This window comes from Chaetura pelagica, unplaced genomic scaffold (genome assembly GCF_000747805.2).
Source record: "Chaetura pelagica isolate M959 unplaced genomic scaffold, ChaPel_1.0 scaffold65, whole genome shotgun sequence".
NCBI classification, from domain to species: Eukaryota; Metazoa; Chordata; class Aves; order Apodiformes; family Apodidae; genus Chaetura; species Chaetura pelagica.
In genome coordinates, this window is record NW_009953386.1 from 3,954,378 (window position 1) to 3,976,717 (window position 22,340).

General features: G+C 43.1%; 1 protein-coding gene across 1 annotated transcript; it reads left to right on the forward strand.

Annotated features, from left to right (window-relative positions):
• The first annotated feature begins 1,176 nt into the window (after positions 1-1,176).
• On the forward strand, positions 1,177-21,698 carry CCDC80 (coiled-coil domain containing 80). The gene is made up of 8 exons (XM_009998245.1): positions 1,177-1,201; positions 1,566-3,460; positions 7,313-7,469; positions 11,206-11,342; positions 11,994-12,142; positions 16,338-16,441; positions 19,575-19,655; positions 20,962-21,698. Exons 2-8 carry the CDS (start codon positions 1,574-1,576, stop codon positions 21,306-21,308), a joined length of 2,862 nt encoding a protein of 953 aa, XP_009996547.1. The 5' UTR covers positions 1,177-1,201; positions 1,566-1,573; the 3' UTR covers positions 21,309-21,698.
• Positions 21,699-22,340: the final 642 nt, after the last annotated feature.

Genomic DNA, 22,340 nt, shown 5'->3' on the forward strand with positions numbered 1-22,340 from the left:
CTCTGATTTTTTCTAGTCATAAAGTAAACATCCTGATCTCTTTAAAAACTACGAGTTGACAGACAGCCGTGCCCCTATGACGTTTGCAGAACAGACTATAGCAACAGATATGAAGACGTGAAAAAAGAAATTGGTTGAAAAGTGAAATTTGATTTCACTGGGAGACTTTCAGAAAGTGAGCAAACAATGAAACGGGGAACAGGAGGCAGAAATCATGGGGCTGAAAACCCGTAACTTGAACAGCAGAGCCGTTCCTGACATCGATGGGGAAACGCACTTCTCACAGGACTACTTTTTATCCAGATGGTGTCTGTTTCGTGGGAGGAAAAGGAAAGCCGAGGCCAGGGAGCACCAGGGAGCTGGGACACGCGAAGGAAAGAGTTAAGGCTGGAGTCACCCTCTCTGAGCCTCTGTGATGCTGTGCAGTTTCAGCCCCCCGAGCCTTCCTCCTCCTCCTCCCTCCCTGTGCCTGAGTGAGGAGGGAGGCGGGTTCTGCTGAGCTGTTAAATCCTGAGTGAAGTTTCCCCCATTTCCAGTGGCCACTGTTGTCTGAGGCTGGTTCGGAACAGGGCTGGGGTTACCCTGACGTTTCTGGGACCGTGGCCAGCCAAGAAGAGCAAGAGAAGAAAAGACGAGTCTTTTGCAATTCGCTTTTGTCCAAGTCTAGAGAAAGAGAAGGGTCCTTTTTTTTTTTTTTTTTCCTTTTTTTTTTTTTCTTCTTTTTTTTTCTTTTTTTTTCTTTTTCCCCCAGCATCACATTCCGGTGTTTTTCTCCAGCCTGGAAAATGTATTAATGCCAGTGCTCTCCTCCCTGGAAACAAAGGAACTGAACGAGACTGAGGAAGCAAAGAGTGGGAAGGAGACTTGGGAAGTTTTAAAGCGAGAGACTTGGAGCAGCCAGGAGTTCCCTTTTCTTAGATGAAACCCCTGCCTCTGTGGGTAACCGGTGCAGCACAAAGCCAGACCTGCAGGTAAATGGAGAAGCGGAGCTCCCAAAGGAAAATACAGCTAACCTTACCCTGCTTGTCAAGAAGGTGAAGAAGAAAGCTAATAGAGAAACGGGGAGACAGACAGGCTCTGGGACCTGTGGGGCTGCGTGAAGATAAATCACCGGGCAGCAGCGAAGCTGTATGGCATCGGTCTCCTTTTAAAGGAAAAAGACGTGAAACCTCGTCCCTGGAAGGGGAACTTCCCTTAGAGCGTAAGTCTCAAGTCAAATTCTTGGCTTTCTGCTCTGTGTACCAAACCCTTTATGTGTGTGTTTCATGTGTGTATGGGAGTGAGAGACAGACAGAGGGAAAGATGCAGATCACAGTGTCCTTTTGGACAGACAGAGTCATATTACAGACGGATGATCTCATTTTTGCATAAAACAATCCGTTTTGTGCTTTTCCAAAAATAACTGTAAACTGTACAAAGCCACCAGGGCAGGACTGAGGGGTAATCAGCACTTTTAAATCAGAAAATCTAGCCAGCCTGTGCTGTTGTTTTCTAATCACTTGCACAAAATATCGTTGTAGTGTTAACTTCCAGCTTTTTCTCTTTCTCCTCCTCCCCTGGAGCAGATTGCACAATGAACTGGAGGCCAGCTCTCAGCTTAGCCCTGCTGTGGGCAGTGTGGCTAGTGTGTGGCTCTGAGAAGACTGGGGGGCTACCACAGAGAGGGAGCCATGGAGTTAGGAAAGTGCCCCTGGCTAACAGGGCTCCGAGCAGCCTCCTGAGAAGGTATGGAGCATCCGTGAGGAGTATGACCCCAAATCCCCTACACCCTGTCACCAAAAGGGATTCTTCAGCACCTCCAAAGGCACCTGCTGATCTCACACAAGGGGAAGCCCGTTCCCAGGCCAGGGGCATGGGGACCAGAATGAGACGGGTACAGAGACTCACAGCTGCAGCCAAATTCCCCAAGTCCGAGATGATTAAGGACGAAGGGATATCATCTGCCTCCCAGTCGCGGGTGGTACGTTTCCCTTCGGGGTCAAGTTCTCCCAATGTCCTGGCCAGCTTTGCTGGGAAAAATCGAGTGTGGGTCATTTCTGCCCCCCATGCCTCTGAGGGCTACTACCGGCTCATGATGAGCCTGCTGAAAAATGATGTTTACTGTGAACTGGCCGAGAGGCATATCCAGCAGATTGTGCTGTTCCACGAAGAAGGGGAAGAAGGGGGAAAAGTCAGAAGGATAACCAATGAAGGAAAAATCTTGGAGCAGCCACTTGATCCTGCCCTCATCCCTAAGCTCATGAGCTTTCTGAAACTGGAAAAGGGGAAATTCGGCATGGTGCTGTTGAAGAAAACTCTGCAGGTGGAGGAAAGGTACCCTTATCCAGTCAGGCTAGAGGCCATGTATGAAGTCATTGATCAGAGTCCAATCAGAAAAATTGAGAAGATGAGGCAGAAGGGCTTCATCCAGACTTGCAAAGCAGCTGGAGTAGAGGGACAAGTGGTTGAGGAAGACAATAATGGGGGCAGCACCCAGCCTACCCCTGGTGGTGGAAATGGCCAGGTGTCAGCAAGGAAGGATGAGCCAAGGAAGAGCAATAATCAGCCAACAAGGACCAAATCAGTGAGGAAACCAATAACAACCACAGTTGCCACTCCTCTACCTACAGTAAGGACCACTACTCTCCCTCCCACCACCACCACTACCCGTGCCACCACCCGTGCAATGACAACAGCAAGCCGGTCTACGACAACAACTACATCCCTCCCCACCACACAGAGGACCTGGACCCCAAAGTCACACACCACCACAGAGTACCACAGGCTGTCAGTAGCCCCTGATGCCACCACACCCCGAGTCACAACCTCTGAGGATTTCTACTCTCCTGTGTGGAAGGCAAACCGCAGGGACCGGCAGCGCGGTCACCCAGAGAAGCAGCCAGCAGCCACACGGAAACCAAACAAAGCCACCCGCTATGACAGCTTCACAGAAGTCCCAACAGCTCCATCGGTGCACTATACAAAGGCAAATGTGGGTAGATTTAAAGATAACCGAACAGACAGAAAGGTGTATAACCACAGGGACCTGAATGTCACACCAGGGCAGCACAAGCCAAGTAAGACTAAACCACCAAAAAAGAAGGCCCAAGAAAAGATACTGAGCAATGAATATGAACATAAATATGACTCGAGCAAGCCTGCTAGTGTCAACTTAGAGGAAGAGTTTGCAGTGGGAAATATTCCCCCAAAGAAAGGAAAAGAATCAAAGAAACATGACCGAATTGATAAACCAGAGAAGAAGAAGAAGAAGGACAAGCTGCAGAAGGGTGAGAAGCAGTCCAAGAAGGACAAAGCTGAGAAAAAGAGCAAGCAGGACAAAGACCGTAGCAAGAAGAACAAGAAGGGAAGCAGGACTGAGAATGAGGATTTCCCCAAGCCCAACAAGAAGCTTTTCCTACAGCCTCCCAGGAAATCGGTGACTGATCTCCTGGAATACTTTGAAGGCAAAAGGCGGCTTATCGTAAGTAACTCGTTCATCTGAATCTCATTACCTAAATGCAATCATATCTCCCTCCTAGGAGGAATATGCAGAACAGAAAGTTGATGGTGGATTTGTATTCTTCTTTTCTGGTACCTGATGTTTAGGAGGTAAAATTTCTAGATCAAAAAGACCATTTCCAAGAGAGAAGGTTTTGCAGCCTCATGTTGGAAATCCTACATGCACTATGAACTGACAGCCAGGCTAAAATCTCTTCCCAGTCACTTCCTTAAGCCACCATATACAGCCATCAGATTCTTCTGTTTCTGGTGGATATGTAGGTGTCAAGATCTATACAGTTAAGATCAATAAAATGGGGTGTCAGTGTGGATTACATCCATTCATCACTTTGGGGTACTTGCCAATCAATGTTACCACATTTTGATGCTCAGCAAGTCCTGCCAGCTGTCACACTTGTTTTATATTGGTGCTGGTGTCCTAAAACTGGAAGCAGGCCAGGTGGCTTGGCAGCACTGATGCATGTCAGGCTGAGGATATACCAAAAGGCATATATGATCAGATGCCCTGAGTCAGGATTGTTACATTTGCTATTCTTTCTGAGGGGAGTTTGGCATTGAAATCTCTTAGACATCTTCAGAGATTCCACACAAACTTTGTTTTGTTGTTGTTTTTTTTCTCCTGCTGATATTATTGAACCATAAGACTATGGTAAGTTTTCAAGCCTGAGAAACTCAACACGGTCTGGAGTTACTTGTCCAAGGGTTTAATAGTGTTGTACATTTTTCCAACTACTTATCTAAAAAAACACTTCACCTGGGACAGGAAACACTTTTAGATGTAGTACAAATGTTTTTTCTGGCAGATGACACATACCCTGAAAAGTACACTTTGAAAAACAGTTCTTTAAAAATATTATTATGGGAGCTGGTTTCTTATAATTATTCCACTGCAAGCTGGCCTGTTTCATAGTTATTATCCAATAGCTGGTGTCACAAACTCCTTAGCTTTGACTTTGATGCCCCATATTCCAACAGAAATAGCTAAGATGCCAAGCTAAGATATCAACCATTGGAATTTAATTAATCATTCTGCTGATGATTCACAGACCTGAGCAGAAGGCAACTTTCTTCTCCCTCTCCCCATTCTTCCAGCTGTAGGGGCTGTGCAGAGCTAGCAGACTTGTAGTACTCAACACGCTGGAAGTGGAGAAAAGCCATATATTTGAAAAACTTTAACTTCACTGAATTTTTCCAATAATGCCTATGAGCTACTTATTAACAAATACTTGGCCAAATCAAAATCTTAGAGAGAAAAACTGCACAGAAGTTTGGGATCTTTGAAATTTGATCATATGTCTTAATGGCCTGTGGCTTCCAAGAATATGTGTAGCATCAGGATAAATAAAAGCCAATTTGAAAGAAGAGCCAAAAGCAGAGCTCACATCAGCACAGTTCTGGGAAATTAAAGGATGGTCTTAAATTCGAACATTCTGACACTAGGCCACCTCTCAGCTGCATCTCCAAGAAAACTGTTGTACAGTTTCAGGTTGTTAGGCCAAAACTCACAGAAAATAAAGGATTATGCCGTGATGCACTTCACTTTTTCCAGTATCTAATCCTGTCCTCAGCCTGTTTGCTCTGAAGTTTCTTGGAGAATACGTTTGATGTGGTCATTAGTAAAAGAGGTGGCTGAACTCTACTATCTCTTCACCACACCTGGCACATGTGGAGAACAGAGAACGTCTCAAGCTTCTTTGAATCCACACACATGCCTGTTTGCATCCCTTCCTATAGTGTCAGTCCTTCCTGCTAGACGTACTCTGTCATTCCTCAGCCTCCAAACTCCCTCCCTAGAGAACCAGCCCTCACTGCTGCAGAAGGGGGTCTATCTGAGCTATTCCCCAATGCTTTGCTAGACTTCTGCCTTTCAGCTGCTTGACTAGACTGGCTCCCAAGGACACTGATTTAGTTCTCTCCCAAAAGTCTTTTGACACAGACACAGGTTTTTGAGTCCTACACATCATTACAGATTTCAGATTTGCCGTTTGCAGTGTGAATTTCAGACATTCAGAATGTTGAATTCTATAACTGAAAAAAATAGCCCCTCTACAGTGGGGCTTTTATTTGCAGTCTTACAAATGTGGAGAAATCTGGACTCAGTGACTCTGGAGTTCTTTGTTTATTCCTCCACAGTGATGAAATGCCGACTGACAGATTATATATAACACTCCATTTATACCCACATGCACATATATGCACATGCACACCCACACATGTACATGCAAATACAGACAGACACAGTGTATATGCTGCCTGGGTTAAACCAGTCCTGGCACAAGGCTTTGACTTGAAGTTTGTTTTGCCTCTTGAACATTCCCTACTTTGTTCTACAAAGTTTGATGAAGTAGATCAAATTCAGACTTGACTGTGTGTTCCTGCTTAAGGCCTCCAAAACTAGGAAGACAACACAAACTAACAGTCTGGTTTTGATCTCAGTCCTCAAATCCTTTTCATCATCCTTTTGTTTTCATTTGAAGCATTTATATGCAATTTAAAAGCAACAGGTTATATGCTATAGCCCAGAAATCAAATCCTCTTTGTGTCTGACTCTCATCCACCTTCATGTCCCAGTGCTGTAGTCATGCCAGGGGGCCTTTGCATAAATAAGAGTCAGATCTTATAAGCCTAGAGGTGCCTCTTACATTTCAGTACATTGATGAACTGGATTTATAAGGAGAATGTCATAAAAATTAGCCTTCGGGCCCTACAAACTTAAGAAGACAGCTAGAAGATGATTGCACCTGTTACAGACTAAAGCGTAAGATTGTTATTGATCGATTCTGGTTATTATTTATGACCTAAAACTGTGACATTTGGAACGAGATTCCAGCTCCCTTTGTGTTTGGGGGATTGCTGGCAGGTGCTTGATTGCAGATCGCTGCTGCCAGCTAAGTTGATTACACTGTTAGAGCTGCAGCATTGTTCTCCACCTTCTGCTGGAAGCTGCTGCACAGGAGCACTGACGTGTTGTTACACACACCTTCCCTAGAATATTTGCATCTCAGTCACTGCTGAAAGAGCTGATTTGTGTTCTTTAAACTTCCAAAAAGTTCAATATTCGCAATCATTAGGAGGCTTTGTCAGTGCTATAAACTGTAGAGATTTTTATCTTTTGTTGTAGTTGTTCCTCCTCCTGCTCTTCCCAAAGCCATGTCTTCTCAGCAAACTTAAGTCGGTAAGAAATCAAAGTGAATTATAACAAACAAAGGCTAAATCAGCAATTTTCGGATGAGGTCACAGGGGCTGTAGCAAGACTTCTACATCTGATCATATGGACATCAGTTACATAAGTATTCATGTAGCCTTGGTTTTACTCACCTCTTGACAGCCAGAAAAGCCACCAGGAGCCCTGCCTGGACTGTGGGATGAGACCAGAGCAGCTACCATGTTCCCAGTGTCCCACTGGGAGTCAGCAGGGAGAATCCTAGATTCATGGCACCACTAAAGGCTGAGAGGGAGACCTGGTGGGACTGGCAGGGTAAGAGATAATAGGAGATTACATGTTTTTGTGTAAAATCCAGGGCCATGTCTTCTACCAGCACTTGGAAAGGCAGCAGAGGCACTGGTGCCACCAGCTGGCCATGCTTCCTAAGATTTTTCTGTGGCTGGTTAAACAACCTTGGGTTAGGCCTGGACCTAAAGGTACACTCCAAACACAAATAAATAAGACTACAGAGCTGTCAACAGCTGTATGGAAAAAATAAAATAAAATAAATGGCCAGTTTGCAGACAGTGACTAATTATCCTTCAGTAAAATATGCATCTGCTTCATTCCTCATACTGAACAAGCTCTTTTGTCTCTGTCACCAACCAGCTGATCACCACCCCCAAGGCAGACAACACCATGTATGTACAGCAGCGAGATGAATACCTGGAAAGCTTCTGCAAGATGGCAACGAGGAAGATCTCAGTCATTACAATTTTTGGCACCATGAACAACAGCAGCATGAAAATTGACCACTTCCAGCTAGGTTCTTTTTTTTTTTTTAATAATTAATTTCCATCTCATGGGCATAGTACAGACAGCAAAGGGCAAAACCTCTCCAGCTTGGGTCAAGGTCTAAGCAAGACCATTTGTCCAGTTGCACTTCCAAAACCATTTCTCCTCTTTCTATAACAATTACACCCATTTTTTACATAAGTGTCTCCAGTGTTCTCTATGTCTAAGCTTCAAGTCCTGTAACTTCACCACCTTCAATTTCCTTTCTTTGTGAGAATTCTTAAAGCCAGTAAAACTATGTAACAGTGAAAAGGCAGAAAAATGTGAGGAGGTCATGGAACAAATAGAGGAAATTTGGCTCAGCTCTACCAAAACCCTGAATATCACACTCACTGTCTAACCAAATGGTTGACTAGATACTGGCTAGCATGATGAAAACTCTGCTTAAAGAAGCTGGCTGTTGTCATAAAGGAGAGGAGATTTGGGTCAGGAAATGCTGAAAGGAGCTCTATAAGATTATATTCAAAATTTGGCCCAAGCTAGTTCTATTTTGAAGTCCAACATAATTATGTCCCTGCTCTGCCATAGAAAAATTACTAATGCCTTTGCTCTCCTCATAATGTCATGGGAAAAGCTTCACTCCGAGGGGCATGTATTGACTGCATCCAGATCAGCAAGAAGGGTGCTAGTTAGACCCCTTGCTCCAACTTCCTTTCCTTCCCCTCCCAGGATCAACTTCCCTAGGCTTGAGAGCTGATTTTGATATGTTCACAAAGTGAGTATTCTCCACACCAAGGAGAAGTCCAGGTGCATTTTCCCCTCCCTACTAGTAGACAAATATTAATTCAGAAGGCATCAGTGTGACTGCTTCTTGGTGATTATTGTAAAGAGGTTAATCTCACTGAAGCTGGAGGTTTTGGAGGCACTATAAATCAGACTAGGAAATACTTGAAAAGTAGCTCATTCAGCCATATTTAGTACCACTTTCTTTTTAGAGAGAGTTCCAATGTAAACAGGTGAAACTGGGCATCCAGCTTTCTTAGGCAGCTTTGAAACAACTGGTGTCACTGTTCAGGTCCTGGGGAAGCACCCACAAAAGTCAGTGAGAACTTTTCCGTTTGTAATAGTTGGGTTTGGACAAAGACTTCAGGTCCCAGTGCAGCAAAGCACTTAAGCTTAGGTGTCTCTTGCATCATGTAAATAATCTCATTGCATTTTGTGTCGAAAAGTTAGCAAAGAAATAGTATAAAAGCTGCTAATTTTGCTTATAAATCCACCATGTCTTTCCTTTGGAAATTCATCTGGTTTTACCAGACCATGGGAAGAGATGTGTGATGGAACAGAAAGCTCAGGACCATGCCAGCTTCATGGTATTTCAGGTCTGGCATACAACAGGCTGGAAGATCCCAGATTTGTGTCTGGCTTCCAGCCATGCCTTCACTGCTCTCAGAGAAAGAGAGAGGACCTAGAGAAGGGCCAAGAGTCTTGTGTCCCTGAATGACAGTGAGCCACAAATCCTGCCAAACTGTCCATTTGTGTACCTCCTAGACAAATCTGGAGTGGTATGGGATTTTCCACATCAGGCCAAGGTTACTCAAGGTCACTTTTTGTGTTCCTAGACCCATCTGCCTGTCAGTGGACTGTTTCGGATTATATTTAGCTTCAGTCTGGCTAATAAACAGATATTCATTCTGACATAGACCATACTTTTCAGCCTGTTCCAAACTTAACCTACACCCAAACTTTTCCCAGACCACACAAGCTTCTATAAGAGCTGAATTACCACAGAAGGAATTAACTTGTTGAAGAAAAGCAGGAGACTTAGAAGGGTGTAAGTTAAACCTCACATGAAGTTCACCTTACATTTTTGCTAAAAGCAGCAAATCTTGAGCTTTGTAGAAAGTTTAAATAATACAATTACTTTCTATTCTACCTCCCCTTCTGCTGCCTGCATAGCCTTTTCATGGCTCACTCTGTCAGCACCAGAGGCAGTAAAAAGCTCCAAAGAAACATTTTGTTCAGAGTACTTAGGCTGTGGTGAGAAGGCCTGGCACCCACCATGATGAGATCTACTTGTAGTGCTGCACGTTAGGACTGAGATAAAAATGACAACAACAGAAAAAACTTTTCACTTGACATTTCAAACACATTCAGAATTAGTGAATGAAAGAGACCTCATTAGCCCTGTTTGTCCAAAATCAGCTCAAACTGAAACAAAAAAAAGCATATATCCATGTAAAACCATAAAAATTACATCTCTGGCTTGATTAGTATAGCCAAATTTTAGTGTTTGATGGTTTGGGCTTTTTTCTGTAAGAAGCGGGTTCAAGGTGTGAAAACTAAAGGTGAGATTCTGATTCAGACATTTTCCCAAAGTTTAAATTCAGAAGTTTCATCTAGATTTGGTATTGTTTTCTATTGGACCTACTGCAAAATTTGAACCAGATCATTATGCTCCTTAAGGCTAGAAAGCTATTTTAAATGCCTTCTTTTATAATGAATCAAATGTTTTCTGTTGCTGCACGCTCAACTCAGATCAATTAATCTCATCTGTGCTGGTGAGGAACAGTGGAGAAGGGGACTGGAAAGCTGTACCTCTGGATTCTAGCTCTTAACCAGCTGCCACATCTCGGTTTGACATCAGGCAGGTCACCTAAGCCATGGCTGGGATTTCTAAGTGAGGAGATGAATATTTATATTCATAGTGGTGTCATAGGGCATGGCCAAATAACATTTGCAGAAGGCTCATTCGTGCACAGGTAACATTTCACTGTGTGTGATATTTAGCCTGTTGTTAGTTTTCTAGGCCCAGAGTTGCATAGAGGAGCCTGTTCCTGCATTTGTTGCAGTTGTATAGTGCTGTGTTAGATGCCACAGCTGAGGCTGAGCTGGTGACACAGACACTTGCAGGACTTGGCTCTAAAATACAGCCTGATTCCATGAGAAGTAGGGAACCTCAGTATCCCCCACAGGCTTGTCTGCTACATGGTTCAAATCTTTGTCTTCAGAGGTCTTTTTCTTCACTAGCATTTCTCAATATTTTGGTAGACCAATGAGTAAGTACAAATTATTCTCAAAAATAAGTTTTTTCCTGTCAGGGTACTAGAATGGGAAATGAACATCAGCAAGCAGATGGACGAGGAGTGCCACAGCAGGACAGAGGGAGCTGAAGAGCTTGGACTGCAGTATTCAAGACACATCAAAGTTTCTGGCTTCTTGTCATCACTAAACCTCCCATGTAATTTTTTAAAACTGGAAAGGTCAAATCTAGCAACCTGGACAACCTAAAGCTGTTTTAGCTGTATTTTACTGACCCAAATTCTCTATGCTGTTTCATTTGGATATGGTGCTTTCCAGCTCCTGTCCTAAATCGTTGAAGAATTTCTATTTTCTATTTCAGAAGCAGCTGCTTTTCAGAAGCTGGTGAAATGATTATTACATGCATATCCATGCATCAGCCTATTGAAAAAAAAACACAAAAATATCATTCCAGAGAAGCAAGCGACCAAGATTTTTTAAAAGCAGTAGAAATGTTGAATAATGATGTGCATGTGCCCTAGGATAGACTGATTTTCAAAAAATAGGAGGATTAAAAACTGGACAGTTAAAGGCCATAGTGCCATACTGATGCTTTTGAATATCTTGCCCTTGCAGCAAGAGGAGGGCTTCTGGCAAATGAATTTCCCCCTTTCTTTCAAGGTGAAATCAAAGGCAGAGTGCTATATGATTCCATAACTATTTTTATTTCTCCTGTGTCTCACATTAAGATAATGAAAAGCCCATGAAAGTGATAGAGGATGAAGATCTTGTGGACCAGCAGCTCATCAATGAGTTGAGAAAAGAGTATGGGATGACCTATAATGATTTCTTCATGGTGCTGACAGACATTGACATGAAGGTCAAGGTGAGAGTTTCCAGCCTTTGAAAGAAAAGGCACTGAAAAAATATGAAAAACTGAAAACTTGTAGGAAATTACACTGCAGGCTTGCACATGAGGCACATAAGAGACTGATGCAGGACTCAGCTATTGCTGGAGGACAAGAAAAAGGACAGTGAGATAAATTTTTAGGAATTAGGTAGCTATCTTAATTTTCTGCAGTTAGAGAATTTCAGGAGTTGGGAGTTTCTGCTGGGATGGTGAGCTGACACCATAGGAACAGGATCCCCTACTGGCAGGAGTTCTAGTATAGTACCTGGCATTCTAAAACACATAGTTTGGCCATGCAGAGGGGTGACAACACATTGCATATGGACAGTGGTCTAGTTGAATGGCCTTGCAAAAGAATATAAAGACATTTTGTTGCCTGCAATGGCCCAGCTTTATCACATTGGGCAAATACGGAAAATATGCCACTTCCAAAGAGCAGTCTGACTGCAAAACCAATAATACTGCTCATGGTTTTTAATCTGCTTTAGGCCTTGCTCCTCATGTATAAATAGGAATACTTGAATGTCTATATATCCTACATTGCTGTAGGATATTTATACACGTATGTAGCAGAAAGACTGCTAATATGTGTGTCCTTTTATCCATCTGAGGTTTTTTTCTTTACAGCAATACTATGAAGTACCCATAGCAATGAAGTCCGTGTTTGATTTGATAGACACCTTCCAGTCACGAATTAAAGACATGGAAAGACAGAAAAAAGAAGGTATTGTCTGCAAAGAAGATAAGAAGCAATCCCTTGAGAGCTTCTTATCCAGGTATTACTCTCTGTTCTTCTCTGCTGCTAGTTCTAATAATTATTGCCATATTGGAAGAATACTCATCCAAGTATTTATGTGTTGATTTTTTTTTAATATAGATTTTACAGTTTTTATGGTGTTGAGCAGTTACAGAGATGTAGCCATAGCTGCATGCAATCTTGTACAGAGCACTGGAAGTCAGGATGCATGTTGCGTTTCCTGACTGGCTGCACATTCTCTGAACACTACCTTTCTGTACCTCAGTACCCTGGTCCTGACGTGGAGATAATAACTCTGATTTGCATTAGAAGAGCAAATAAGGACTAATTTGCAGATCATAGAATCATAGAATCATAGAATCTTAGGGGCTGGAAGGGACCTCAAAAGATCATCTAGTCCAACCCCCCTGCCAGAGGAGGGTCACCTACAGCACATCACACAGGAACGCATCCAGGTGGGTTTTGAATGTCTCCAGTGAGGGAGACTCCACAACCTCCCTGGGCAGCCTGTTCCAGGGCTCTGTCACTCTTACAGTAAAAAAATTTTTTTGGATATTCACCTTGAACCTCCTATGCTCCAATTTACACCCATTACCCCTTGTCCTATCACTGGTCATCACTGAGAAAAGCCTAACTCCGTCCCCCTGACACTCACCCCTTACATATTTGTAAACATGGATGAGGTCACCCCTCAGTCTCCTTTTCTCCAAGCTAAAGAGACCCAGCTCCCTCAGCCTTTCCTCATAAGGGAGATGTTCCACTCCCTTAATCATCTTTGTAGCTCTGCGCTGGACTCTTTCAAGCAGTTCCCTGTCCTTCTTGAACTGAGGGGCCCAGAACTGGACACAATACTCCAGATGTGGCCTCACCAATGCAGAATAGAGGGGGAGGAGAACCTCTCTTGACCTACTAACCACACCCTTTCTAATGCATCCCAGGATGCCATTGGCCTTCTTGGCCACAAGGGCACATTGCTGGCTCATAGTCATCCTCCTGTCTACCAGGACCCCCAGGTCTCTTTCACCTACATTACTCTCCAGCAGTTCAGCCCCCAACCTGTACTGGGACATGGTGTTGTTCTTCCCCAAATGTAAAACTCTGCACTTCCCCTTGTTGAATTTCATCATGTTTCTCCCCGCCCAACTCTCCAGCCTATCTAAGTCTCTCTGAATGGCAGCACAGCCTTCTGGTGTGTCAGCCACTCCTCCCAGCTTAGTGTCATCAGCAAACTTGCTGAGGGTACATTCTATACCCTCATCCAGGTCGTTGATGAAGATGTTGAACAACACTGGTCCCAGTACCGACCCCTGTGGGACTCCACTAGTCACTAGCTCAGTGTTTTGAATGTATGAAGCACAGTGTTTATGTGTTTCAATCATCAACCATCACAATCTCATTAATCCCATTCTAATCCCTTCCATGTAACAAGAACCAGTGATTTATTCTCTGTAACTTTCTTCTTATCCTGCTTGAGATAACAGTTGGTGTTTGCCAGTATTAGTCATGCATATTATTAAAGTTCTTGCAGATGTCTCTTCAAAATGTCTGAGGGACCTTCTGCAAAAAGACAGTTTTGTTTATGCAGTCTCTAATGTCATGTTACTGCTCTACCTGAGAGACCTAAATTCCAGATAATAAACACATCTGGACTGTGGGAATTAAGATCCACGGAAGAGCTGTGCAGCTCTAGCCCTCTCTGTTACAGAATAATTTATATGGAATTAGGGCTACCCCATCACTCTAGGCTTTACCTGTTACTACCACATCCACCTCACCTACCATCGGAATCCATGGGAATACACTGTTAATGCCAGACAGCTATAAAAATAACTGAAGCAGTATGATGGATTATGACTTGAGGGAGAAAGGAGCAACAGGTAAATGAGTAGGTTGTTCTCTCATAAACATTTTAAAATTCGATGGCCACTTCAACAGAAAGAGAACCTTTAACAAGATCCACCCCACCCACCTCACCACCTCCTGTTTAGGTATCAGTGATTCATCCTCAAGACCATCAAGAAGAACCACAGTTTGGAAATAGCTGACCAGCACAAGAAAGAGCTTGTATGCTACAAAGTGACAGGCCCCAGATCCTTCTTTGCTTACAAACAGCCTTAATAAAAAACACACATTAGAAAAACAGGCAGGAAAAATGCAGAATGTTGCATCTATAAAGAGAAATGCCAGTGCACAGAATGCATTTGTTGTCCATGAAGCATCAGGGTTTAAATACTGGGTGGATTTCACTAGCCACGTTAGCTGGTCACATTCCCAGCAAGATTAATTCCAGCTTTGTCCAAGATTATCTTCCCAGCTGAACAAGAGTCCTGGCATGGTTTCCCTGGTGTTGCTCATTGGGGAGGTCAGTTATAATAATGCAAATATTTTTCTTAACAAGCCTGGCTGGCGTGGAAGGAGAACATGAGAGCCAGAGCTGTCTTGAGCAATGCTTAAAAGCCACATGTATCAGGAAAAGATCCTTGAGGTTGTGGAAGAGAGTGCCCTTGTAACACCAAGACACCAGCTGTGCTATTCTCTAGGCTCACAAATGACAATGGGACAGAACACAGGGAGAAGAGGAAGAAAGAATGCACACAGAGAAGGGTCTCACAGATTTGTCAGGACAGGAGTATTGGCCTGTGGCTTGTGATGTCAGAAGTAAGGCATGTACACTAGTGATGGTGAACTAACAGCTGTGAAGGACGAACTGAACTAGTTTCTCAGTAAGATGTAGCCCCAGACAAGTACATGAGGTACAGAGATTGCCTGGGGCAAGGGGATAACAGCTTGAGTGGCTTTCAGCACTTTTCAGCTCTCTACATCTCCAAAGGAGGTACTAAAAAAACAGAAAGGATTTGGATTATCGTAAAGCAGCTCACAGACAAGATTCCATTCTGATTTATGCCCTAGATAAAATATGATGCAATGTTTACTTTCTCAGTCATTGTTTATATGTAGCCGTTTGCAAGACTCAGTATCACAAAGATTTTTTTTCCCCATTTCCATAACAGCATGAAATTTCCCCCCTTTCCTTCATGTCACATATGTGACTCTTGAAGCTTCTCATTCCTATTCACACACCCAGGTCTCTTTGCTTTTCCTTCTGGGCAAGACTAAAATTGGGGAGCTTTGCTTTCAAAGGATTTACTTCTTTAATTCTAAAATTACATGCAGGATCAGATGGTCAACAAGACAAAGATATCATCATCCCCTATTCTTTCAGCAACTTCTTCTGTGACTTTGAGCAAGTGTCACCATATTTTCTGCCTCTCTCAAGTGGAACAGAACTGACCCATCATATTAGCTTTTATTTTGAGATGTTCACATGGTGCTGCAGAAAGGCAGGCTATTATTATAACAGAGTAACATCTGCATCCATTTAAAAGATCATTTCCTGCTATAAAAATATCCCTGCAGCTTTGCAAATTCCTTTAAATCTGATTCATTTAGATTGAATGGAGAAGTACCTGCCTTTAAGCAAAAAAAGGGGCTGTTTGGAGAGTATTAAAAACCCCTATAGTTCGAATTTTTGAAGGTTTCAAGTGTCCTTATGACATTGCCTTTCTTTGAGAGGACAACAGAAGGTGGTTAGATGGGCCATCCCATATTAAAGAGAAATCAAAGATTCAACTTATTGCCTCATGAATGTCATATATAGCCACAGGCTCACATAACCACATACTTACAAACAACCTCCGATTTAAAGCCATGTTAAAGGCATCTTGAGCAAGCGTGTTATAGAAGAAAAAGAGGTCAGTGAGTATTTACACAGAAGTATGAGTTATGTCTGAAATGAAGATACACCCAAGTTGTCAGACAGCCCTTGGACTGCAAAATAACTGTAGTTCCAGCAGTGGTGAATGACATAAAAGCAGTATGTTAAGTGAGGAATTATACAGGAATCTTCCCTGCCCTTGAATATACACTTCTCAGCATCACTGTAACAACTGAAGGGAACTTCGAGCAAAGCTTGTAAGCGTTGCAGTGTTTGATGAAGCAGCAAAACTGCAGATGTTTCTTTGAGAGTTTAGGAGTTGTAAAATTCAAAACAAGCTTTACCCTGTCCCAGCGATGGATAGAACTAGGAAGATCTCCCATCCAGCTGTTACTTAGAAGTTGGGAGAGGCATGACAAATCCCAGACTACAAAGAACAAAAATGGTGAGAGGACTCGAGTCCATGACCGTGCTCTGTCACATACTCTTCCCTTTCCAGGTTCCGATGGAGGAGGCGGCTGGTGGTGATCTCTGCTCCCAGTGATGAGGACTGGGCTTATTCCCAGCAGCTGGCTGCTCTCAGTGGACAAGCCTGCAATTTTGGTGAGTGAAAAGAGATTTGCTCCCCAAACCCACATCCTTCCTGGTGATACGATGGATTCCTTTGCATAAGTCTGAACTTAGTCTGGCAACTGAAAAGTTTGCTGTAGCTACTCCAAATACAAATGGAAAATACTGCCCTGAGCAGGTAGTACAGCACACCCTGACAGCTAAGTCAGCTAAACAAAATGTTCTCTGGAACTGTTTGTGTGAGGCAGAAAAGGCTAGCACTCAGTGACATAAGTACAATGCTTTGGGAAGGGCAGATCTTCCTATAACTGGGCCAGGTATCAGGGAGATGCACAGACATCAGGGTGTTGTGGGTTGTTTTTATTTTCCTTCCTCCTTCATTGCCAAAACCTGAAAAAAATACTAATGGGACCTGCTTTAACCAAACGAGGACTCACCCAGCCCCCTATGTAGGTACTTAAGATCCCTCTACATGTTCATTGGAGAGTCATGGGCTCATCCAGGAGGCAACTAAGAGCAAGACCCAGAAACACTTTTCTGTCTTTCCATAATGAAATCCTCAGAGACTTACTTGTTAACTTAGGTTCCTAGCAATGCAAGTACTGAACAGAGTCTAGACTTAACTCCTACAAAACAATGAAACAGGTCCCATTCAGAAGCCACTGTTTCATAGAATCATAGAACTATTGAGGTTGGAAAAGACCCTTGGGATCACCAAGTCCAACCATCATCCCTACTCCACAAAGTTCTCCCCTAAACCAGATCCACCAACACGACATCCAAACAACCCTTAAACACATGCAGGGATGGTGACTCAACCAACTCCCTGGGCAGCCTATTCCAGTGTCTAACCACTCTTTCTGTGAAAAAAAATGTTCCTAATCTCCACTCTAAACCTCCCCTGTTGCACCTTGAAACCAGTCCCTCTTGTTCTGTTGCTAATTACCTGTGAGAAGAGACCAGCACCAACCTCTCTACAACGACCTTTCAGGTGGTTGCAGAGAGGGATGAGGTCTCCCCTCAGCCTCCTCTTCCTCAAACTAAACATTCCCAGCTCCTTCAAGCATTCTTCATAAGATTGATTCTCTAGGCCCTTCACCAGCTTCATTGCCCTGCTCTGTACTTGCTCCAGCACCTCAATATCTCTCTTGAATTGAAGTGCCCAAAACTGGACACAACACTCCAGGTGTGGCCTCACCAGTGCTGAGTACAGGGGGACAATCACCTCTCTCCTTCTGCTGGCTTTCTTGGCCACCTGGGCACACTGCTGGCTCATATTCAGCTACTTGTCCATTAGAACCCCAGGTCCTTTTTTGCCAGACACTTTCCAGCCACACTTCCCCAAGCCTGGAGCGTTGCCTGGGGTTGTTGTGGCCCAAGTGCAGGACCTGGAACTTGGCATCCTTGAAGCCCAGACCATTAACATTAGCCCAACCATCTAATCTATCCAGGTCTCTCTGTAGAGCCTCCCTATCCTCATGCAGATCAGCACTCCTACCTAGCTTGGTGTCATCTGCAAACTTACTGATAATACACTCTAGGTCTTTATCGAGATCATCAATAAAGATGTTAAACAAAAATGGTCCCAATACTGAGCCCTGAGGAACACCACCTGTGACTGGCCCCAGCTGGATTTGACTCCATTGACCACCACTCCCTGGGCCTGACTGTCCAGCCAGTGCTTGATCCAACAGATCGTGTGCTCATCCAGGCCATGAGCAGCCAGGTTTTATGAGAGTTCTATAGGGAACCATGTCAAATGCTTTTTGGACGTCCAGGTAGATAATATCCACAGTCTTTCCCTTGTCTAATATCGGGTCATCAGGTTATAAAGGGAGATCAGGTTCATCAGGCAGGACCTGCCTTTCATAAACCCATGCTGACTGGGCCTGACCCCCTGGTTATTCCTCTATATGGCTTCTAATGACACTCAAGATGATCTGCTCCATGACCTCCCCTGGGACCAAGGCCAGACTGACAGGTCTATAGTTTCCTGGGCCCTCCTTTCTGCCTTTCTTATAGACGGGTGTTACATTTGCTACCCTGTAGTCCATTGGGGCCTCCCCAGTTAGCCAGGACTTCAGGTGAATAATGGAAAGTGGCCTGGTGATCACATCTGCCAGCTCTTTCAGCACCCTTGGATGTAATTCATCTGGTCCTTAGACTTCTGTTCATCTAAGTGTTGTAGTAGGTCTCTGACCACTTATTTAATTGTGATGACCTCATTCTGCACTTCCTCCCTGTCTCCTAGCTCATGTGGCTGTGAATATCAATACATATCAATTATCGCTGGAGATCTGCACAGTATCACTCTTACACTGTCTGTTTTTTCATAATCACCTGGCTTTCATTTTGAGCACAGGCATCATCTCAGTTACCAAACTAAACTGTGACAAGGACCAGTGTTAAATGTTTCTTGGAAGAATGAGATGTAACTAAACAGTTAATTTGCCTCACTAGTTGTTAGGGACAGTTTGAAGGAGATCCAAGGAATTCCTAAAGTATTTGTCCTCAACAGTTGTTTTAACTAAGTGATGTGGTTCCAAGTATCTTACCTCCAAGTCGTGAAAACAGTTACGTGAAAGATTTTGTAGATTGCACAGGCTCATGTTACATGCAAAGTTTCTACAGCCCTTAAGGTCTGTCTTCAAAGCAGAGGCAACAGTACAAGCCTCTGCCCAAAACAAATGAAAGGAGTGAATGTCTGTCCTAAGCCATTCCCCACAGTCATTTGGAGTTTAACTGTGACAGGCTGCATTGCCTTGAAGTACTTTGTTGCCGTGTGGATGACAAGAAAGAGCTTTACTAGTGAACAAAACAGTGAAGAGATACTCTGAATCTGGGAAATAGCCTCTAATTTACTGGAATTGCTTGATGCTTGTATCCCTGTGCTACAGAACCACACCAAACGCTGTTGTCCTTGGGACACTAGCCAGCTTTCATGCAACTGCATGCAACATTTCATGCAACATTTATCCCCACATTTGGGACAGTTGATGTGACTGGCAGAGACTCTAGAGAACTCTTAGTAACTCTTCTTCCCAAAAGGCTGCTGAGACTGACCCTTAATTTAGCATGCACATACATAGCTGATTAAACAAAAAACTGCCCCAGAATGAGCAGAAAGATCTACTCTGACCCAAAACCTGTTTAATTTCTTCCACAGGTCTGCGCCATATAACTATCCTCAAGTTGCTTGGAGTTGGAGAAGATATTGGTGGTGTCTTAGAGTTGTATCCAATTAATGGTAAGTGACTGTTTCCAGTTTCTTGAGTACTACCCATGAAGGGCATTACATAGCACTGAGTGTCTCTGCTGTAGTTTCTTTAGACGGATGGGTATGACTGTATTTTTCTCTTTAGTTTTGTTTCTTTTAAGAAACAAGACACAAAAGTTAAACTGAAAGTTTTCTTTATGTTCCTGTGCTAAACATCACATAGTTTCTTCAGGACAGAAAAGCCCAAACATCACGTTTAAGTCATCTCACATCTTCATCTCGCACCTAAACATACAGTCCTAAATACACCTCTGCCTGCCTTGCTGAAAATACAATGGGATGTCTGTTTCTTTTACATGCTCAAGAGTCTGCAGAGCTAATGGAACATATACCCAGCAGCTTCTCCTATATTGGTCCCTCATTCGTCTTCAGAGAATTGTTTGGGCTGAAAAGAACCTTTAAAAGGTCTAGCTCCAACTACCCTGTCATGGGCAGAGACACCTTCCACTAGACCAGGTTGCTCAAAGTCCCATCCAACCTGGCCTTGAACACTGCCAGGGAGAGGCAGCCACAGCTTCCCCAGGCAACTCGTACCAGTGTCTCACCACACTCATCCTAAAAAAACTCTTCCTTATACCCAAGGTAAAACTATCCTCTTCTGGTTTAAAACCATTACCCTTTGTCCTGTCTCTACAGGCCCTGGTAAAGTCTTTCTCCATCTTTCTTGTAAGCCCCCACTAAGTATTCCAGCAGGCTACTTCAGGTAGCTATTCTTAGGAGATCTCACTGTCAGGGTACATTTCAAAGGCTACAGGTTCCTCTGCTACCTAATCCCAATGATTGCCCTCCATCAGTGGAGGAACAAAGGCAGGAAGGAGTTTATTTATCTCATTGCCGTTCCTACAGCTCTGTACATGACAGCATCTTAGTCCTTCTACTGCATATAGACCTGATTACAGTGAATTAATTTCAATTCTGGGGACTTCCTTCATTGTGACAGTTTTTCACACATGCCTTCTGCATTACATGAACCAGTGACCCAAGCTGCATAGGAGGAGAAGACATGCATGTATGATGAATGACAAAAAAAGCCACCCACTAGTGCCACAATCTAGTAGCTTCAGCCTACCTAACAAAACTGTTAAAAATACATCTTTTATTCAGAGTGGAGTAGTTTCATATCAGACCCAGGAAATCCTGAGCTTGTAAGTGACAATGATCTTACATTGCTATCTATTGGGCTGTTCCCTATCTCATGTTGCTGCCTCGCTTACCTACATCCATCATCATCACCTAACCAAGATATCAATGCTGGTTTTATGTGATCACTTTCTAGGAAGCTCTACTGTGGACCGAGAAGATATCCCAGCTAATTTGGTGAAAGACATTCGAAATTATTTCCAAATTAGTCCAGAATATTTCTCCATGCTTCTAGTTGGGAAAGATGGAAACGTCAAATCCTGGTATCCTTCTCCAATGTGGTCTATGGCAATTGTGTATGATCTGATTGATTCCATGCAGCTTCGGCGACAGGAAATGACCATTCAGCAGTCGCTTGGCATGCAGTGCCCAGATGATGAGTATGGTGGGTATGGTTACCATAGCTACCACCAGGGATACCAGGAAGGTTACCAAGATGACTACCGTCACCACGGAAGTTACCACCACGGATACCCGTACTGAAAAGAGCAACTTAGCCTCCGACTGCCTTGTGTCTGTCTTCTAATAGCTATCCAAGCAATAGGTGGCCAGCTGCAGAATGTCTTCCCAGGCCACCTAGATAACAATGCCTCCTTCTCCCACTGTTCAATCAAGGGACTTGGGTCAATTTGCCTTCTCAAAAACGCAGAAGCCTTTACAGTGAAGCAATCCAAACCAGTACTATTGAAGCTTTAAACAATAAAGACTCCTTTATATTTTTAAGCCTTTATAAACAAAGAGCATCAGCAGGTGCTGTTTGTATTAAAACCAAACAAAAAAAACCCCACAGCCCCAGTCCATGGACACCGCTGTAGGGCAGGACAGAAACTGTCCAACAGATATTGCAATGCTCTTTTTAGTATTTTTTTTCTAAGGAGAAAAAAAAAAATATATTTATTGGAAACTGGGAATTTTGCATTGTGCTCATGAATACAAGCAAAGAATCACACTTCAGGACTTTCCCAGAAATGCAAAGTTTTAAGAAAGAAGCATGGGGTAGGCTCTTTAATAACAACAGCAATAATTATAATAAAATCCTTTTGAAGTACCTTGTCTAAAAAGACAGAATTCCTTCTACAATGCATTAACATTGTAATTAGCTGACTTTATCAATGAAAATAAGACTTTATGGCTATGGCAGGATTTTTTTCAATACCATACAATATAAGGTAAAGTTCTTGACTTCAAAGCTTGCTGTGCTGCCATTTATTCTTTTAATTGGGGTCCCTGTTCTCTCAGGTCTTGCCCACCTGACAGTTAAATCCAAGTTAATGAGAGCTAAGTGGAAACACAACCATAGTTAGCATTGTCTGAAATACAGAAAACTGAAGAGCAGTATTTTCATCAGAAAAAAAAAAAAAAGGAAAAAAATTAATCAGTAATGTGTATTTTAAATGAGTTGTAACTAGCTCTCTATAATAATGTTTTTAATTAATTAAACTATTACTCTAAATTTCAAATTTCCTTCTACCTCTTCTTCTCATACCCTCTCCCATGGAAAAAAAAAATACCTAG

Bases quoted from the DNA above. Each gene is read 5' to 3' on its own strand.
- CCDC80 (XM_009998245.1), top strand. From the start codon at position 1,574: ATGAACTGGAGGCCAGCTCTCAGCTTAGCCCTGCTGTGGGCAGTGTGG. The intron at 11,343-11,993 runs GTGAGAGTTTCC...TTTTCTTTACAG, and splicing joins ACATTGACATGAAGGTCAAG to CAATACTATGAAGTACCCAT. The intron at 19,656-20,961 runs GTAAGTGACTGT...ATCACTTTCTAG, and splicing joins AGAGTTGTATCCAATTAATG to GAAGCTCTACTGTGGACCGA.